The 18898-nt window shown below is 38.6% G+C and overlaps 1 protein-coding gene across 1 annotated transcript in view; it reads left to right on the top strand.

Annotated features, from left to right (window-relative positions):
• The window catches only part of BUB1B (BUB1 mitotic checkpoint serine/threonine kinase B), a 57800-nt gene extending 45080 nt beyond the window's left edge, over positions 1-12720 (top strand). The window contains exons 16-23 of the mRNA XM_082617910.1: positions 927-1060; positions 1358-1498; positions 2019-2119; positions 4401-4550; positions 6186-6328; positions 9669-9840; positions 10618-10724; positions 12167-12720. Coding sequence (XP_082474036.1) covers positions 927-1060; positions 1358-1498; positions 2019-2119; positions 4401-4550; positions 6186-6328; positions 9669-9840; positions 10618-10724; positions 12167-12398 — 1180 coding nt within the window. The 3' untranslated portion in view covers positions 12399-12720. The remainder of the gene's footprint in view (positions 1-926; positions 1061-1357; positions 1499-2018; positions 2120-4400; positions 4551-6185; positions 6329-9668; positions 9841-10617; positions 10725-12166) is intronic.
• The last annotated feature ends 6178 nt before the right edge of the window (positions 12721-18898 follow it).

The following is an 18898-nucleotide window of genomic DNA, read 5'->3' as shown; positions in this document are numbered from 1 at the left end:
AAATGAATAAAGAAGAGAGGGGAATGGCATAGAGAGGGACTAAGGCTTGTGATCTCCCCATATTTAAAAGCCACCTGATTTAAACAAACTTATTCCAGTTTTAGGAATAGTCTTTTTTTTTTTTTTTAAGGAGCAAGCTGCTTTTTAAAATTTTTTTATTTTATTTGTTTATTTTTGGCTGCATTGGGTCTTCATTGCTGTGTGCGGGCTTTCTCTAGTTGTGGCGAGTGGGGGTACTCTTCATTGCGATGCGTGGCTTCTCATTGCAGTGGCTTCTCTTGTTGCGGAGCACGGGCTCCAGGACGGGCTTCAGTAGTTGTGGCACGTGGGCTCAGTAGTTGTGGCTCGCAGGCTCTAGAGTGCAGGCTCAGTAGTTGTGGCGCACGGACTTAGTTGCTCCGCGGCATGTGGGATCTTCCTGGACCAGGGCTTGATCCCGTGTCCCCTGCATTGGCAGGCAGATTCTTAACCACTGCGCCACCAGGGAAGCCCAGGAATGTTCTTTAATTTGCCATTTTGTGCTTTTAAAACTGTATTTTCAAACTTTTTTCACATTTTCTAGCATGTATTCACCTTGAATAATTTCCCTTTTTCTTTCTTGACCTTTGCTTATTGAAGAGTTAAAAAGTCCAAAGAATGGATAAAGAGGAAGGAAGTTAGTGTCTTAGTTTTTCTCAGTCAGTTTAGAATAGACGTAGAATAAGGCATTTCCTATAGATTAGGTTAATAAAACATAAATTTAATGCTTGGCATTGCTTTTCAACCAGAGTAGATAAAGTAACCTAGATTCTGATTATGAATCTTTTTTTTTTCAGGAAAATAATGGACTTTAAAATTGAGACTATTGAATAGCAAATAAAAGTATAATAAAGATAAGTTGATATAAATTACCCCCTTGAGGATTGACTCATCTCTGGTTCTTTCAGCCCAATTATTGAAGACAGCCGTGAAGCCACACACTCCTCTGGGTTCTCTGGATCTTCTGCCTCAGTTACAAGCACCTCCTCCATCAAATGTCTTCAAATTCCTGAGAAACTGGAGCTCACTAGTGAGACTGCAGGTAGGTTCATATATACCATTTGTAAACAAATATCTATATCCATGTCCAGTGAACACTTATTTATCAGAGCAAACCAAGGTATAAGTATTTCTTCTCTAGAAAAGTTGCCATAAATTGTGAAATCTCTAGAATAAGTGAGTACTAACTGAATTCGGTACCATAAAGACCTGAGATAGATGAGTGTTGTTAGGTTAGCAGTATTGATCATGCGATCATGGTTTTTCTTCCCCCCTCCTCTGTTATAATACCCATTTTAAGTTTTGGGATAATTTTTTTTCAACATTTTTTTTCCCCCAGACAGCCCTACTCAGTCACCCTGGTGTTCACAGTATCGCAGACAACTACTAAAATCCCTACCAGAGCTGAGTACCTCTACAGAGTTTATTGTAGAAGATAGACCAATGCCTAATTTGGAAATAGAGAAGGAAATTGAATTAGGTAAGTATCGTTGAATGCATGTCCTTTTGTGTATGACAGTATACAAATAAGTGATTATTTGTACTTGAATTTGATGCTTAAGTACAATCAATATTTCTAGAATGTAAGAAACAGCATTATAGAAATTGACACATTGATAAGTTCATGTCCCAGTAACAATAGGAATTGTCTTCCCCTCTTCCAATTTTTTTATCCCCTCTTTCAGTTTTTTTTTTTTTTTTTTTTTTTTTTTAAGAAGATGTTGGGGGTAGGAGTTTTTTTATTAATTAATTAATTTATTTTTGCTGTGTTGCGTCCTCGTTTCTGTGCGAGGGCTTTCTCTAGTTGTGGCAAGCGGGGGCCACTCTTCATCATGGTGCCCCTCTTTCAGTTTTTAACAAATGATTTTGAAAAGTATTCTAGATGCTACTAACTGGCAAATATAAAGTGAGTGCCTTTAGCCCTTAAGCCAGGAAGTAAAAGCTAGGGGGGCTATACATATTCACAGTGATTTTGAAATGGAATCAAACCTTCTCAACAGATAATGAGGATTATTGCATTAAACAACAATACCTGATATGTGAAGACTACAAATTATTCTGGGTGACGCCAAGAAACTCTGCAGAGTTAACCATAATAAAGGTGGGACTGATTCTCTGTCATTTCAATTTCTTTGTAAATAATGTTGGTTGAAGTAGTAACTGTGACCCCATGGTACTATAAGATCCTTTTCAGAGTCTATAAGCTTCCTTATAGGAAAGTCAGTGATACATAGAGAAATCACTCACCATTATATGCCAAGATGAGATATCAGAAATGAGAGGGTATTGTGTAAATCTCTCAATGTGTCCAAACATGTCAGGTGTTACATCAATTTCTATCTTTTTGAGGACATCTGAAATTTTCTGGCTCACTCCAGTCTGGACAAGTTACATTCTAGGCTTGACACGTGTACACACACACACACACACACACTATATTACCTTGAAATTTCCATTCACCAATATCCCAGGGATTCACATGACCTCTTTTTTATATTGAATGCCTAGTTACGTTGGATCCCATTTTCTTCTTCTTTCTTGGTTTAAGTCCTCATATTTTAGTAGCTTCCTGAGAAAGGATGCATAGGATGTAAATTTTTTGAAACCTTGCATGTCAAAAAGTTTCTTATTCCACATCTTTATTTGATTGGTAGGTTGGCTGGATATTAGAATTCTAGGTTCAAAACTTTTTTTCTTTAGAATTTTGAAGATAAGCTCCATTAGCTTTTGGCCTCTAACCTTGCTTTTAAAATCTTTTGCCATTCTCTGTGTGATTTTTTTTTCCCCCTCTCTCTGGATCCTTGTAGGATCTTATGTTTGTCCCCAGCATTCTGAAATTTCACAATTACATGCTTTGATAAAAGTGTATTTTCACCCATATGCTAGGCACTTGATGGCCATTTCAATCTGGAGACTCCTTCAGTTCTGAGAAATTATCTTCAAAGAAAAAATTATTTCTTCCCCCCAGTCTTTTCTGTTCTCTTATTCTAGAATTCCTTTTATTAGGATTTGGGGTCTCCTGGACAGATTCTTTAAAAACCTTATCTTTTTTTCTCCTATTTTCTCTGTCTTTTTGCTTTACTTTCTGAATGTTTTGTCAACTTTATTTCCAGTCTTTTTACTGGGTTTTTCATTTCTTTTATCATGTATTTAAGAGTTCTTTCTTTGTAGCATTCTGTTCTTCATTTCAAAGATGAAATATTCCTTATCTCTGAGTATATTAATGATACTTTAATTTTTTTTTCTCCCTGCATCATCTGTTTCCTTTTGTCTGGTTTTTTTTTTTTTTTTTTTTGCGGTACGCGGGCCTCTCACTGTTGTGGCCTCTCCCGTTGCGGAGCACAGGCTCCGGACGTGCAGGCTCAGTGGCCATGGCTCACGGGCCCAGCAGCTCCGCGGCATGTGGGATCTTCCCGGACTGGGGCACGAACCCGTGTCCCCTGCATCGGCAGGCAGACTCTCAACCACTGCGCCAACAGGGAAGCCCTCCTTTTGTCTGTTTTGATCTCTGTCTTTCATATTAGAGGCTTTCTTCAAGTCTTTGGCTGTCTCTTCATATTTAAGTGTGGGTTGCTAGAAAGCCAGTTTGAAAGCTCTGTTATATGGTGGGACCTTGACAGCTGTAGGCTTCACTGTACAGTGATCTCACTTGGTCATTTTGTTGGAAAATCCTCAATCTTTGGGTCTTTTGAGCTTATCAGATTCCTCAGAGAAAACTTCTGGTTTTCTGCCTAGAGCATGTAATCCTGGCTGCTAGCCTCCTGAAAGCTGCATGGGGAAGTTAGTCTGGAGAGCAGAGGGGCAGGAAGATGCATCTTAACATTTGACGTATAATAAACTTTTTCCTCTTCTCCATATGGTATTCCCACCCTCAACAATGCGTGGTGTCCTCTAGTCCAGAGCCCTTCTGTTTTATATTCTCTAGAAATAAACTTCTGGTCTTCAAGAATGAGAGAGAGGCAGTTGCTAGGCTGGGCTACAGGAGCAGGAGGGGAATCTGGGGACTGATGTTCTCTTTACGGAGTTCAACCACTCCTGTTTTAGCTCCACCTTCACCCTTACTTCTATAGGTAATTAGTACCACCAGTTTTATATTACAGGGAGATGGTCTTGTAGTATAAATATGGTTGCTTTCAGCTTTCTCCATTGCTAGAATCAGCTTTCTTGGGTCTGTTAAGTGGATTGTTACCTCTTACTATTCTCTTTCCAGCTTTCAGAATTTCCTGCTGCTCCATCCTTTATTATAGATTTCTACCTTTTAAAATATCCCGTTACTGTTATTTCTGTTGGGATATAGGAAGGGCTGGAGGGAGTGTTTTCATTCTGCCAACGATAACCATAGATTCTAATGACTCTTATTTTTAAAATATATTTTCTTACAGGTATCTTCTCAACCTGTCCCATGGGACTTTTATATCAACTTCAAATTAAAGGAACGTTTGAATGAGGAGTGTGATAATTTGTGTATCTGTTATCAATACCAAGATGGCTGTATTGTTTGGCACCAATATATAAACTGCTTCACCCTTCAGGTTTGCAATAATAGGAAAACATATCATTTAAAGTCCTCAAGTAGAGAGATTTGTGCTCCACTTAGCAAAGGAATTTAGTACAGAATTCCTGTTAATCTTCTAGAAATAGACCAATTAAATTATGAGTTAAAAGCATTGTTTTCTTTTTCCAAGTTATTTTGACCAAGAACCTCCTTTAACTTTTTATTATGTCAATTTTCAAACATATGAAAGTAGACAGAATTGTGTAATGACCTGGTCATCTAACTGTGACCATCAATCACCAGCTCATGTCCACTTTTGTTTTAAATTCCTGGTCTGATAATTCCAACATCGCTGCCATATCTGGTTTTGATGCTTGTTCAAATTGCATTTTTTGCTTTTTGGTATGCCTTGTAATTTTTTCTTGATAGCCAGGCATGATGTACTGGGTAAAAGGAACTACTGTAAATAGGCCTTCAGTAATATGATCATAAGGTGTGAGGGGAGGGAAGGTGTTGTACAGTGCTGATTCATCGTCTTTTGCAGCGAGCCTATGCCTTTGGACTGTGAACTTCACAAGTTTCTCAGTTTCCTACCCCCATACCCCCCACCACCCGGCTTAGGTAGGACAAGATGGCTGGAGTGGGCTGGAATTGTTTATTTCCCTTCCCCAGGTCAGGTAGGCTCTGATAATGCCCCAGCAGGCCCAGCAGGTTAGGCTCTGGTTAACTAGTTTCCCCTGAAGGCAGGCCTTGTTAAAAAGAACAGAGTGCTGTGGCCTATTTCAAATGGTTCTTTTTTCCCTTCCCGCTGCTGGAAGCACTAGGGGAATTTTTCTGTGATATTTACTGTGAGAACCTGGTCTGGCTCCTAGAGGTAAAGTTCACAAAAATGTGGGGCCCCCCTATGCTTACAGATCCTAAAAGGTTGTTGATTTTTCAGTTGGCTCAGCTTTTTACATGTTAAGACAGTGGTAACTTCCAAGCTCCTTATGTGAGGAATGGAAACCAGAGGTCTATTTTTGCCACTCTTGTCTTATCTATACTTTCCCCCTGGATCATTTTTGGAACCCAAACACATTATATCTTTTTTGGCCACACCACACGGCTTGCGGGATCTCAGTACCCCAACCAGGGATTGAACCCAGGCCCTTGGCAGTGAAAGCCCAGAATCCTAACCACTAGGCCACCAGGGAACTCCCCACAATATATCATTTTATTCTTTGGAATGTTCTTAAGAAAGTTTTACTGCCTTTTTTTAGTTTAGTGTTTCTGAGGTTTTTATTTGTCACCTCTCTTTTTAAATTGAAGTATAGTTGATAGACAATGTTATATTAGTTTCAGGTGTACAACATAGTGATGGTTTTGCTGCAATTTTGATGATAATAAAAATTCTCCAAAATGGTTGGAATGATGGTATTTTAAAACTACCATTTATAGAGCACCTATTATGGGCCAGGCTCACCCTTGATGCTTTTCATCCATTATTTCATTAAATCCTTATAAACAATCTAACTGGAGAGCAGCATTATTAAAAATGGGACAAAAACCCAACCTACAAAGGAGCTGACATTCTAATAGAGAAAACAAGGAAGAGTACAGGGCAGCGGTAAGCAAGGTATTGAGTATAAGTCACCCCAAATTAAGAAATAGTTTTCTATCCTTCTATTTCCAGGATCTTCTTCAAAACAGTGAATTTATTACCCATGAAATGACAGTGTTGATTATTTATAACCTCTTGACAATGATGGAGAAACTACACAAAGCAGAAATAGTCCATGGTGACTTGAGTCCAAGGAGTCTGATTCTTAGAAACAGGTTGGTCCTTTTCATTCTCTTATAACTCTATCAGCTTTGTCATAAAACATGGATAGTTGCCATTCTCTTTTGCCTTTTGATAAATGCCATATTAATGAACACAGTACATTAAGAGAATATTTGCTACCTAAAAGTCAATAGTCACTGGGAATAGTTTAAAAGAATTCAAACAAAAAAACACGTTGAGGAAAAAATTCAGAAAAAAAGAATTAACAACTCTATCGTGATGATTCCTGTCAAGAAGAGATGTAGGGCTTCCCTGGTGGCGCAGTGGTTGAGGGTTCTCCTGCCGATGCAGGGGAAACGGGTTCATGCCCCAGTCTGGGAAGATCCCACATGCCGCGGAGCAGCTGGGCCCGTGAGCCATGGCCGCTGAGCCTGCGCATACGGAGCCTGTGCTCTGCAACGGGAGGGGCCACAACAGTGAGAGGCCCGCGTACAGCAAAAAAAAAAAAAAAAAAAAAAAAAAAGAAGAGATGTAAAATGTGAATGTTTGGGAAATGTGAAGTAGATTGTCTAGTCTTTCTTTGTGTGGGGCCAGTGCAGAGCTAGCAAGGATGCTCACAAAACTGAGGCGCTGCTCAGTTTCAAAGACCAAAGCTTAAGTCACACCAAATTGAGGTAATTGCCAAGAGAAATAGGTAAAACCAGAGTACGAATGCAAACCATGCTGAGAAAAGGGGCTTAGTGTTCAAATTAAATCCAGTTTAGCCATCAGGTTCAAGGGGTGAGCACAGAGCAGGAAATAAGAAATGAAGCCCAAATACTAAGAACTGAGAAAATACAGACAACATTGAGGCATAAACAAGGCAAAGATACTCAATAATTTTTGTTTTATGGAAAGGACTAGAGGACCAACACACCCGTCTAATAATGGGCATTGATCTCATGGTATTTGAGTGAAGCAGTCTGGTTTAAAGATGCTTTGTCTGCCCCAAGCCTGTGACTTGGGTAAGCAGTTAACTTTCTCTCTGAGGTCATTGGTGTACACTAAAAGCTGGAATCATTCTTTACATTTCTCCTGACTACTTATTCTGTAAGAAGAAACTGAATTAGACTCTAAATCATAGTTGGCATGGAAATTAAAAGAACCTTCAATGTATTTCTGCAATTATAACCAAAAAAACTAGAGCATCCTACCTTCTTTCCTGAGATGGCAGAGTCCTAAAGCCTTCCCCAGGCATAATACAGCAGCATTTCTCATCCAGGGCACCACAGGTACTTTGAATGAGATAATTCTTTGTGCAGGTCTGGTCCAAGCATGTCAGGATGTTTTATATCTATTTCCCCGTAACTACCTCTCACCCAAACACAAGTTACAATCCCCCAGCCATTGTGATCACCAAATATCTCCCCATATGTTTCCAAATGTGAGAACCCCTGGTATAGTTTTTATTTTTGTTCTATTTCACAGCACTGAAATTTCAGAGGATAGTGCTAGAGTTCTCAGGACTTTTCATGGAAATTGTAAGCAAAGAGATTTTCTAAGCCTTTTTGGGATTAGGCATTTGTATGCTGTGTATTCAAATATCCTTCTCTCAGTCACTAGAGGACTCCAGGAAAACACATAGTGTTGAAGAGACATTGCCTTTTACTTTGTCACAACTTTTCAAATTTGATAGGAAATTTCATATAGATTCACAAGGAGTTGAAAGAGCCTTTTTTGTTTAGCATCTCTATTGGAGTATAATTGCTTTACAATGTTGTGTTAGTTTCTGCTGTATAACAAAGTGAATCAGCTACATGTATTCATATATCCCCATATCCCCTCCCTCTTGCATCTCCCTCCCACCCTCCTTATCCCACCCCTCTAGGTGGTCGCAAAGCTGCGAGCTGATCTCCCTGTGCTATGCGGCTGCTTCCCACTACCTATCTATTTTACATTTTACATTTGGTAGTGTATATATGTCAATGTTACTCTCTCACTTCATCCCAGCTTACCCTTCCCCCTCCCCATGTCCTCAAGTCTATTCTCTATGTCTGTGTGAAAGAGCCTTTTGAAATCATTTAATGCAGTTTCTACATTGTGTGTGTGTGTGTAAAATGAGATCCAGAAAAGTGGAATGTCTTGCCCAGGGTAACAGTGAATGGATGATTAGAGAGCTAGGAGACCTTCCTGCTTCTTTTTATTATTCTCAGAAACATTTTTCCTACCTCTCCCAAGTTTTGAAAATATTTGGGAATTATAGTTTTATGATGGCCAAAAACAAGTTGTAGTAAGGAATCATAAATTTTAAAGTAAAATAGATCATTCTGTGCTGTGGAGGTATATGTGATAGGATTAATCAAAGCCTGTATTTAGGAATATAAGACCTGCCACTGATATCAATCAGGGATTTGAAAAAAACCAACTGAGAAAGCAGAGAAACAGAAGGAACACAAAAATAATCCATTTTTTCCTCACATAAATAGTTCCTATATCTCTTTGGAGAATAGCTTTATTACGTGGAATAGATAAGCCTGAGGAAAATCAATAGTGAATTAGTGCTATAAAGTTCTTTTCTCTTTTTTTTTTTTGCGGTACGCGGGCCTCTCACTGTTGTGGCCTCTCCAGTTGCGGAGCACAGGCTCCGGATGCGCAGGCTCAGCGGCCATGGCTCACGGGCCCAGCCGCTCCGCGGCATGTGGGATCCTCCCGGACTGGGGCACGAACCCGCGTCCCCTGCATCGGCAGGCAGACTCTCAACCACTGCACCACCAGGGAAGCCCTCTTTTTTTTTTTTTTTGTAAGGAAACAGGATTGGAATTACATATAAGAGGAAAACAGAGTATGGTATTAATTTAATATAAATAGGATGGTTTACAGTATTTTGTAAAGGTATCACTTTACCACAAAACAGCCTTATGTTGTTTTCAGTTAAACTCTGGGAAGGAGGGATCTGAATGACACTCAGAAAGCCTAATCTAATAGTAAACAAGAAAGACTGTGACATCTATCAAAGCTTAATTTCCTCCATCATAATTCTTGTCAGTGTATAAATCATTGCTGTTATACATGTTAATATGTACAGTGCAAGACAGAGGCCTGCAGTCTACTTCCAGTATTTAGTTTATATAATATGGAAACTTGATAAATGTTCTGTGGTGGCCATGCACTGTGGCTTAGATATAGCTTGGGTCACTAAACTCATCTTAACATTCCCCAGTTGGGTGGATACTGCCACTGCTCTTACAGGTGCATTTTCATAACTAACCACTGGAGGGAGCTATTGGCATAGCTAAGGCACACCTGCAGTACCTTTTTTTTCCTTTCTTTTTTTTTTTTTTTTTTTAAAGACCAGCTATGCAGCTTCTTTCATGGCCTATTTTTATTATCTCCTTCTCTTACATCTGGGCTTAGAATCCACGATCCCTATGATTGTAATAAGAACAATCAAGCTTTGAAGATAGTGGACTTTTCCTACAGTGTTGACCTTAGGGCACAGCTAGATGTTTTTAACCTCAGCGGCTTTCGGACTGTACAGATCCTGGAAGGACAAAAGATCCTGGCTAACTGTTCTTCTCCCTACCAGGTAAGTGTAAAACAAGCTTGAGCAAATATGGAGAGGGTTTCTTAATCTCTTTCTTACCTAGATAAGCCATGAAAGCTAGTGTTTACTGATATTGTCTCTCCTGGAACAGATGACCTAGTTTTCAAATATCACCAACTCAATTAAAATGTACCATTTTTCTGTCACAACACTGAAGAATTTACACATACACGTGCAGACACATGACTAACTCAGTAACCCAAGTGTCAGGGCCATTTCTACCACTTACCTGTGTTGTCTTTTGTAAATCATTTTCTGTGATCTTCTCTATAAAATAAAGATAATAATCAGCTCTGTTTACATCAGAATTCTTGTGAGGATTAAATGAAATAATGTATATAAAAAAGATATTAGGACAAGTATAAAGTGTTTTATATGGTGGCATTATATTCAGAAATCCCTTCTGACTCAGCTCTGGATATATGGCATTTTGCTGATTGAATATGTACATAGCCCTGAACTAGTCATTTAGATCACAGCTAGAGGCCATGCAAATTTAGTAGGTGTACAAATTTGAATTTGACAGTCCAGATATATTTGTCATCTTTTGTTCTAGGATAATTCCTAGAGTTGGCTCTACTGATCACTTCTTTGGGGAGTTTCTCTCTTTACTGTAAGGATAAGGAACAGTATACTAAAATGTACGTCATAAAATAAACTTAGCTAAGCACTATGATACTTGTCAACTTCCTACATAAATAAATTGCCATGATAGTAGCAGAGAATGATTTTAGCTGATGGTGCTTTTTGTGATTTCAGGTAGATCTGTTTGGTATAGCAGATTTAGCACATTTACTATTGTTCAAGGAACACCTGCAGGTCTTCTGGGATGGGTCCCTCTGGAGACTTAGCCAAAATATTTCTGAGTAAGTATTGGTGATTTCAGGGTCTTTGCCTGTCCAAATAATGTTCTCTTTATCTTGGGTGCTCTCTCTGCTTTGACAGCCTTGATTTCTTAGTCCAAATGCCATGATTTCATTAATTTTAACCAGTTTTCATTAGAGTATCAGTGGAGCACCTTGTGCAGGACAAAGGAATTGTTAATTAAAAATGGGAATCAAGCTATTTGGACTTCAGGACATCATTCTGGACCTAGATGTATCATAGACATATAAACCGTGACTAGAGTATGGAAGCCTCTCAATTTAGAAGGCTTAATAGAAACATTTTATGAGAATAATTTTCTAACCAGTTGGTGTTAGTCTTATGGCCCTTTTTAATAGCTTTTTTCAAAAGTTAATAAGCATCTCTTGAAGAAAGTTAAATTTCTAAATTACATACTAATTTTAGGCTATTATTTATTTAATGAATGGGTGAAACCAAAGCAGAGAACTGAATCTCCTTGGTGAGGAAGTAAATGCTCTCTTAATAACAGCTGCTTGGTCTCAGAACCTTAGTACTCCTTCAAGCCTGCTCATAATACTTATTAAATATCCCATGTTCTCCCTTACCTTATCATAGCTATTAACTTCGCAGAATAAGCTTACCAATCTATCACTTACTGATACATTCTTTGGTTAAAAGAAAAATCAGTGTTGAAAATTTAACACCCCTTCACCTCCATTTTCCCCTCCCAACAATTGAATTGTATTTTTTTCTTTATTCAGAATTTGGCCAGTCTTATTTGTCTCTAACATGTACTTTCAAAATAGGTTTGAAATATAATGTAAGGCATATAGGATAGATTCAGGTTATCTCCAGTTGGTTATGGTCCTAGGTGGGTCTTACACAAACAGAAACAAGTGGGGTCAGGTGGGGTTGCCTAACAGCCTTGCCTTATACAATAATAGAAGCTTCTCTGATCTTTAAAAAGAAAAAAAGGTGCAAACATCATAGACTTAAGCAGTTGTTTCTTCACTTGAGCTTAGGATTCTGAGAAGGTTGTGAAGATAATAAACCACTGGGCGAGGGGAGAGAGGAAGCTGTAGTCTTTTTCTAATGACCTAGACTTTAGGAAAGTTAGAAGAGAGGAGACAAAATTTGTCTCTCTTCTATTTGTAGAAGAGAAATGCTGCATCTTAGTACATGGAGGAAATTTATAGATTCAGATGAAAGATTTTCTTTCCCTCTATGTGCATTATATTATGGCTTTTCCCACTATGGTAGTCTTTCTTCTTCTTCTTTTTTTTTTTTTTTTTGTAGTTTCACCTTGGGTTTTCAAAGGACACTACTTGAATGATCTCTAACCCTAGAGTTAGGTATTACCTTAAATCATGTTGGTGCATAAATGTACCACTGAGTTAAACACAGAAAGAATTCTAACTCCTATATGCCTAATCTTGATGAAAATGGTCTTATATATTTTTAGGCTAAAAGGTGGTGAACTGTGGAATAAATTCTTTGTGCGGATTCTGAATGCCAGTGATGAGTCCACAGTGTCTGTTCTGAGGGAACTTGCAGCAGAAATGAATGGGGTGTTTGACACCACATTCCAAAGTCACCTGAACAAAGCTTTATGGAAGGTAGGGAAGTTCATCAGTCCTGGGGCTTTCCACTTACAGCAAGATAGGCAGTCAAGTCTCTCGCAGATTCCTGCCTAAACCCAATGGTGGTACTGTGGAACACTGGACCTCTATATGCTATGATTTAATTAAGGTACACTACGAACACCTTTCTGCTTTTTGGTAGAAGTATATTTCTAGGTAACTGGCATTTTCTACTCAACAAGGTACCTCCTCTTGGCCTTGTCTAACTTTAACAAAGGACTGTTTTATTCCAAATGGATTCCATATTAATGGGTACTTTGTTGTCATTTAATGCATTTGTCTCAACTTTTCCCTGTGCTTTTCCTGTTTGTAATTTGTGACCTGTACCCTTATGATCACTAGGTATTTTGTAAATAATAAAATAGTACTTGTTAAATTTGTGCTTCTAACATCTCATCTACTTTTTGCTGACTAAGGTAATAAAGGCCTGATTTTGCAGACAGGAGCTGCTTTACCATGGAGATGTATATATTCTAGACTTGGAACTGTTATGATAGGATCGTAACGAGACAGAATAGCCGACCATTCCTTTAGGTGTTCCTGACCTTCCACTAAATGGTCTAGATTGAAAAGCAGGTAAAATGGTTTCCACAAGGCCAGATTTTCTTACCTTTCAAGGGGCAACATTATTTGTTTTTATTATATTTTACTGTTTTCATGTTTTACCCACCAGCCCCTTGGTCTACTCATATAACCTAGCTGCTGCTGCTTGGCCCCTTGATGAGGGCTGCGCAAGTTAGAAAAGAGGCTTTGAATGGGCTTTAGCGACCTTTCAGACATGGAATAACTACCATTCTGCTACCTGCAGAATGACGTGGTGGGGGCACAGTGAATGAAGGAGTAGAAGGAGACTTTGTTGTTGGGAAGATTTGAAGAGGCAGAACTTTAGAATAAAAAGATGACTTTGAAGCATGGAATCATTTGGGAGAGAATAGGTCTAAGTGAAGTATTAGACTGCTAAACAGAAGCATGAACTACGCCAGGTCTTGGGTATAGGGAAGGAAATTACTAGAAAAGGGCAATGAAAATTAACTATTTCATATCAAAATACCAGAATTACCAAATGTGCCTCTATGCTGTTGCCTGATTTTTTTTTCACTCTAGTTGTCACTGTTACTGCTCTAAGATTGCTGGAAAGCAGAAGATTCTAAGTATATCTCAGCTAAAAATATTTAAGCATATATAGTTGAAGCACTGAAACATGACTTGGCTCTGAAGGATAAGCAACTTAGAAATTTTTTGCTCTTAACCAAAATATGATTTTTCAAACATTCTCATGTTTGTTTCTCGTACAACTAAGGATATGAAATTATAAATCTGTATCTTTTATGTAATCGAACCCATCTACCCCGCTGCTCTCCTCATTTCTCAATCCACCTCTTTGACACATAAAGTCATTTGAGGCTGGATGGTAAATTTAGATTCTTTCTCAACATAGGCTTAGCTACCATCTAGTGAATTTTTCAGCAACCTTGACAGCAAGACTGACAAACCACTGCTTTATAGATAAAGCTTTGATTCTGAAAGTCCACTCTGAGGAGAGGGAGGAAAATCTGAGGAAGCTAATTTATTAGAGAACTTGCAACTATTTTGCTACCTCTTCCTCCTTTCCCCATCCCCTCCAATCCTGACCTTTCTTTGTAGAGGGGAGAAAATAACACCTGACCAGTTAGGACCTATGATGACTTCGTTTTCTCTTTGCCTGAGCATAAAACCACAAAGCAGGCACATTTCCGTTTTCCTTATATTTTATGTTGTTTGTCTTGGGAGAAGGAAGCGGAAGCCTCTATTTGTTGGCTGAAGCTTCAAATGGTTCTTATTTCTTGTCTCACTAAGGTAGAAATAGCCTAATGATAGACCTGAGAAAAAGAACATAGCTGAAAAGACAGGATCTTCACTTTTGTTTGAAAAGAGACCATGGAATATATAGTGCCTCACCATTCACAAAGTGTACATCCACTAATCTTCTACCGCTGTTAGAACCTTCATCCCCCTGTGACAGCTGTACAAGAAACCTTCCACCCAAGTCAGAGTGCTCTGACTGATGCCAAACCTGAATCTGGAGATAAAAAGATTTCCTTTAGCATTAGGACTTTAGACTATTAGTTGGGCTATTATCTCAAGGTAGATAAGAAAGCCTTTCAGAGGGTTAGCACAAAGCACTTTGAAATGACTCTTGTGTTCAGGCTAAAATCTTTAAGCAAAGACAGCAAAGAAATGCTTCTTGTCTGTTGCTTTTGGAAAAGAGGAATTCTTCCTCCAGCTGCACCAACTCTTATACCAAATTCACTTCCAGTCTGGCTCATAAAAGTAAGATTTCCCTAGTGAGGAAGATGCGTTTTTAAAACACTTTTTAATATGGCCAACTTCGACCTTAATGAGGTTCTTGTTTCCACCAAAGACACAAGAACCTATGCATATTTAATAGGGTAAAGGTGGCATTTCAGAAAACTGGTATTGAAATAATGGATTAGAGTTTGAACTCTCACCGGCGCCACCACTAGTTCATACAGCACCTTTGTACAAATTAGAAAAAGGCCCCTTCCTCTACCTCCCTGTGCACCACAGCTTGACTGGATTTCAGTCCCCACTTACCCTCTCAGCCTGGTACCCTTGTAAGTAAATTGCACGGCCATATGTAGTGGTCTTTCCTGTTTCACAGCTTACCTGCAAAAAAAACTTTAGATCAAAAATGTTAATGTAAAAAACTGAAAATATAAAATAGTAGATGACTTTGTAATTTTTTGTCTGTGACATAACACCAAGATTTATCCAGGAAGATTGCTATTTATTACTATAATAGATAAAAAAATAAAACCTAACGAAGTCACCTGTCTCTCCCCTCCCCCCCAAGAAAAACCCTAAATGCAAACTAAGAAAAATTACTTGCCACATGTTTGCATCATTTTTCACTTGCATTATCTCAAGGTCTCATAACTAGTCTCTCTGCTTCCCCTACCCACCTCCAGTCAAATCAGAACCCTCCAATGGCTTCCCATCTCACACAGCACAAAATCGGAAGACTTCTCACAGCCTGCAAGACCCTACCAGGTCTAACCCTGCTATTCCCTCACCTCTTCCCTGATTCCTCTTTTCCTTTCTCACTCCACTGTAGCCTGCCTGCCTCCTTTCTGGTCCTTAAACATGCCAACTAGTTTCCCTCTTTATGAACTTCTTGCTTTGTTTCTTCTGCCTGGAATGTTCTTTCCCATAACTTCACACGGATTACTCCCCTACTCCCCTTCAGATGTCTTCTCAGATCTCCACCTTATCAGAGGCCTTCCCTGGCTATTCTGTACAAAATAGCATCCCATACACACACTGATGTTCTGCTGTTACTTTCTATCCCTCTTTACCCTGCTTTATTTTTTCCATAGCACCTATCACCTATTTTTTCCATAGCATATATATATATATATATATATATATATATATATATATATATATATACTGTTCTTCTCCCCTGTATCCCACTACTAGAATTTAAGCTCCTTAAGGGCAGGGATTTACTTTGTTTCTTGTTTTAACCCCAGTGCCTAGAGCACTGTCAAAGCACTATTTTACCTAAGGTACAAAGAATTCTCTTAAAAAATTGAAAACCAGTAGAAATAGACAAAGGGCATAAACAATCCACTAAAAACATTTTGGTGGCCAGCATGTGAGTGTTCACTCTCATTCCTAATTAAATAAAATGCAAAATAAACCTGAAATTTTCATCATTCAGATAGTAAATGGTTGAAAATTGTGTTTGTGAGGGTGAGGGGAAATAAGTACTCATGTTATTAGTGGGAGTGCAAACTGGCACACTATTAGGAGGTGATTTGGCAATGTTTATTTAATTTAAATATTCATTTCCTTCAGCTGAGAAATTTTTCCTAAGCATTTATCTTAAAGAAGCATTGGCACAGTTGCTCAAAGATAAAGCACTGTTTGTAACAGTTGTCCTCCCTGCTTCCAAGGCTCATTAGTCCCAGAGGGATAATCCACGTGACAGACCCTGCGAAAAGAGGAGTCCTGGAACTAATGCAGAGGTGAAGTCAGACAATTTCTGTAGATGGCAGGGATGCCTTGGCATTGGTGCCAAGAAGATTGGTGCCCAATCTTCCAATCTGGCATGAGCCTGTAAAGATGGCAGAACCTGAGTTAGGCTTTGAAAGTTGAATTCCAGACATTTCAGCTTATGTTTAAAAAAAAAAAAAAAAAGCTGAGGGGAAAAAGTGGTTGCCTTTGAGGAGAGTAGGGTGGAGAGGGGAACAAATAAAGGCTTTTACTTTTCAATTTGTGCATTTCTGAGCATTTTGAACATTCTGATCACTTTTTTTTATGTCTATGGGTTAATCTAGGCTAAGAAATTATGGGCTATGGTTTTGTCATCTTTTCCCTTCTCTACATTAAGAAAACAAAAAGCCTAATATGTGTTAGGTGTTTTTATAGTGGGAAATTTGGGAGACTTTATCATCCAAATATAAAAGCAAGATTAATTTGGAATTAAAATGAGAGCGTGAAAACAGTTTTAAATTATTGAAGATAATATATCTAAACTTCTATTTTTAGTATGCTAAAAATTCATACATGTTCAAATGTTTTATAATGTTTCTATTCAAGGTACGCTTTCTAAAATTATCATCTTCCTACTGTTACAACTTCCTATGTCTGTGAACAAGGGATTAAATTACATAAAACTTGACTTTTTTCAAAACAAAATACATTTTATGGCTTTCGTATAAAAACTTGAGTTTCCACAAACTGACATTGTATGATTAAGAAAGGAACAAACAATGATGAACTCAGGCTAAATGTCTATAAACATACTTTTTTCCCATCAAAGCATACTACTTCCAGTAGTCTTTCTCTTTAGAGGCTCCTGTGTCAGACTTTCAGCTGCCTAGCAGTGTTGTCCACTAAATTCAAATTGGTTTCTCCATGGGGAGCAGTGGTTGTCCAGTCACACTGCTAGTTCTCAAACCCCTTGTGAGCAAAGGACTGTATGTCTATTAATTTTATATAGTCCTAGAAATTAGTGGTGAATTAATAAATACGTAGTGAGTTAAAAAAATAAGTAGTGAATTAAAATGTTGGAAAATAGCGGCCACAAGTTCAAAAACTAGCTGTATTAGTGTCTTGGCGAGGGGGGAAAAATCTATCCTAGGCTGTAGATATGCCTGGAATCATAATCTCACTTTCATTTCTAGTGTGTCACTTTGTGTATGTTTCTTTAACCTTCTCTTGTAATCGACTGCTGACCTTACATCACGATACACTTCATTGTACTGTTTACTCTTTTCAAAATTAAATGTTATTTTCACAGGTATGATTATTCCATCAAAATGTGTACTTTATTTTCCGTGTGTGTATAATTCAGCCTCACATTCATTCGAAACAGTTACGTGAGTCAGTGTATGCTGCAGTTTCAAAGTAGTTTAATCTTACTGGCCTGGTCATGTGATGCGTTTTATTTAATTGCTTCAGTCCTGCAATTAACAAAGTAAGGATGGCTTTCATAAAAACAAATACCCATTAAAATCTGTGAACGAAAAGACGAACATACATTTGCTTTTGCATTTTAAAATAAAATTGAAAAATAAATCTGGTAATGCTAGAATAAAGTGATAAAAATATTGACAAGGATGACACATGAAGTTTCAGTGAGACTGGCTCATTCCAGGAAATGAGACAGCTAAGGGTGAGTACATGTGTGGTACAGTAAGTCAACGAGTCCCAGTGAATCTAGGGGATCAGGCAGACAGAAATAGGAGCTAGGCAGAGCAGACAGACGTTAACTAGCATTGCTGGGAGAGACCTTCCTGATCAACTACCCTGTCACTGAACAGATAAGGAAGCCACTTGCTCAGAACTCGCCCAAGCAGGCACATCCAGAACCCTACCTAGCTTGTGGACCAGTGGTGTAGGCCAGTGGGGCAGCCCCATAACACCTGCCTGCATTGTATCGTCAGTTGCCTTGGACAGGTACATGTACATGCCTTACCTCTCTAATTCAGTTGAGCTCTTTGGGACAGGAACTGTCTTTTTATACTCTAGTTACATCTTGCATGTGGTGCTCACATTATAGGGGGTCAACTTCATAGGCCCAGGGCCTGCTAGAACCTCCTCAGTATTGAGATGGCCCCTTGCCTATGGTGCCAAACCAAATGCTAATAACATGGTTAGAGATGCTACCTCTACAGCCAGAATGCCTGGGTTTGAGTCCTGGCTGTGTGACAATGAACAAGTTACTTATCCTCTCTGAGCCAGTATTGTCCTCTATGAAATGAGGATAACCCGAGTGCCTACTTTACAAAGTTTTGAGAACTAAATAAAGCTTTTAGTACAGATGCTTGTAGATGTTTGTATTGATTTAGTTCTAATGTGGTCTAAAGTTCTCTAGAAAGCTCTCGAGCAGATTAGAATCCCAGCTAGATTGGAGCCTTACTGTCTTTTGAATTAATTTACAGTACAGAGTACAGCTAAATCTATAATATAATAAAGGTAGGTGAAAGAAACATGGTGTTCTCTAATCTAAAGGGGAAATGAGTTTCTACTGGGAGTGACCTTCA

The sequence above is a fragment of the Mesoplodon mirus genome (assembly GCF_964341445.2).
Source record: "Mesoplodon mirus genome assembly, chromosome: 4".
Lineage (NCBI taxonomy): Eukaryota > Metazoa > Chordata > Mammalia > Artiodactyla > Ziphiidae > Mesoplodon > Mesoplodon mirus.
This window is presented reverse-complemented; position numbering and strand designations above follow the sequence as displayed.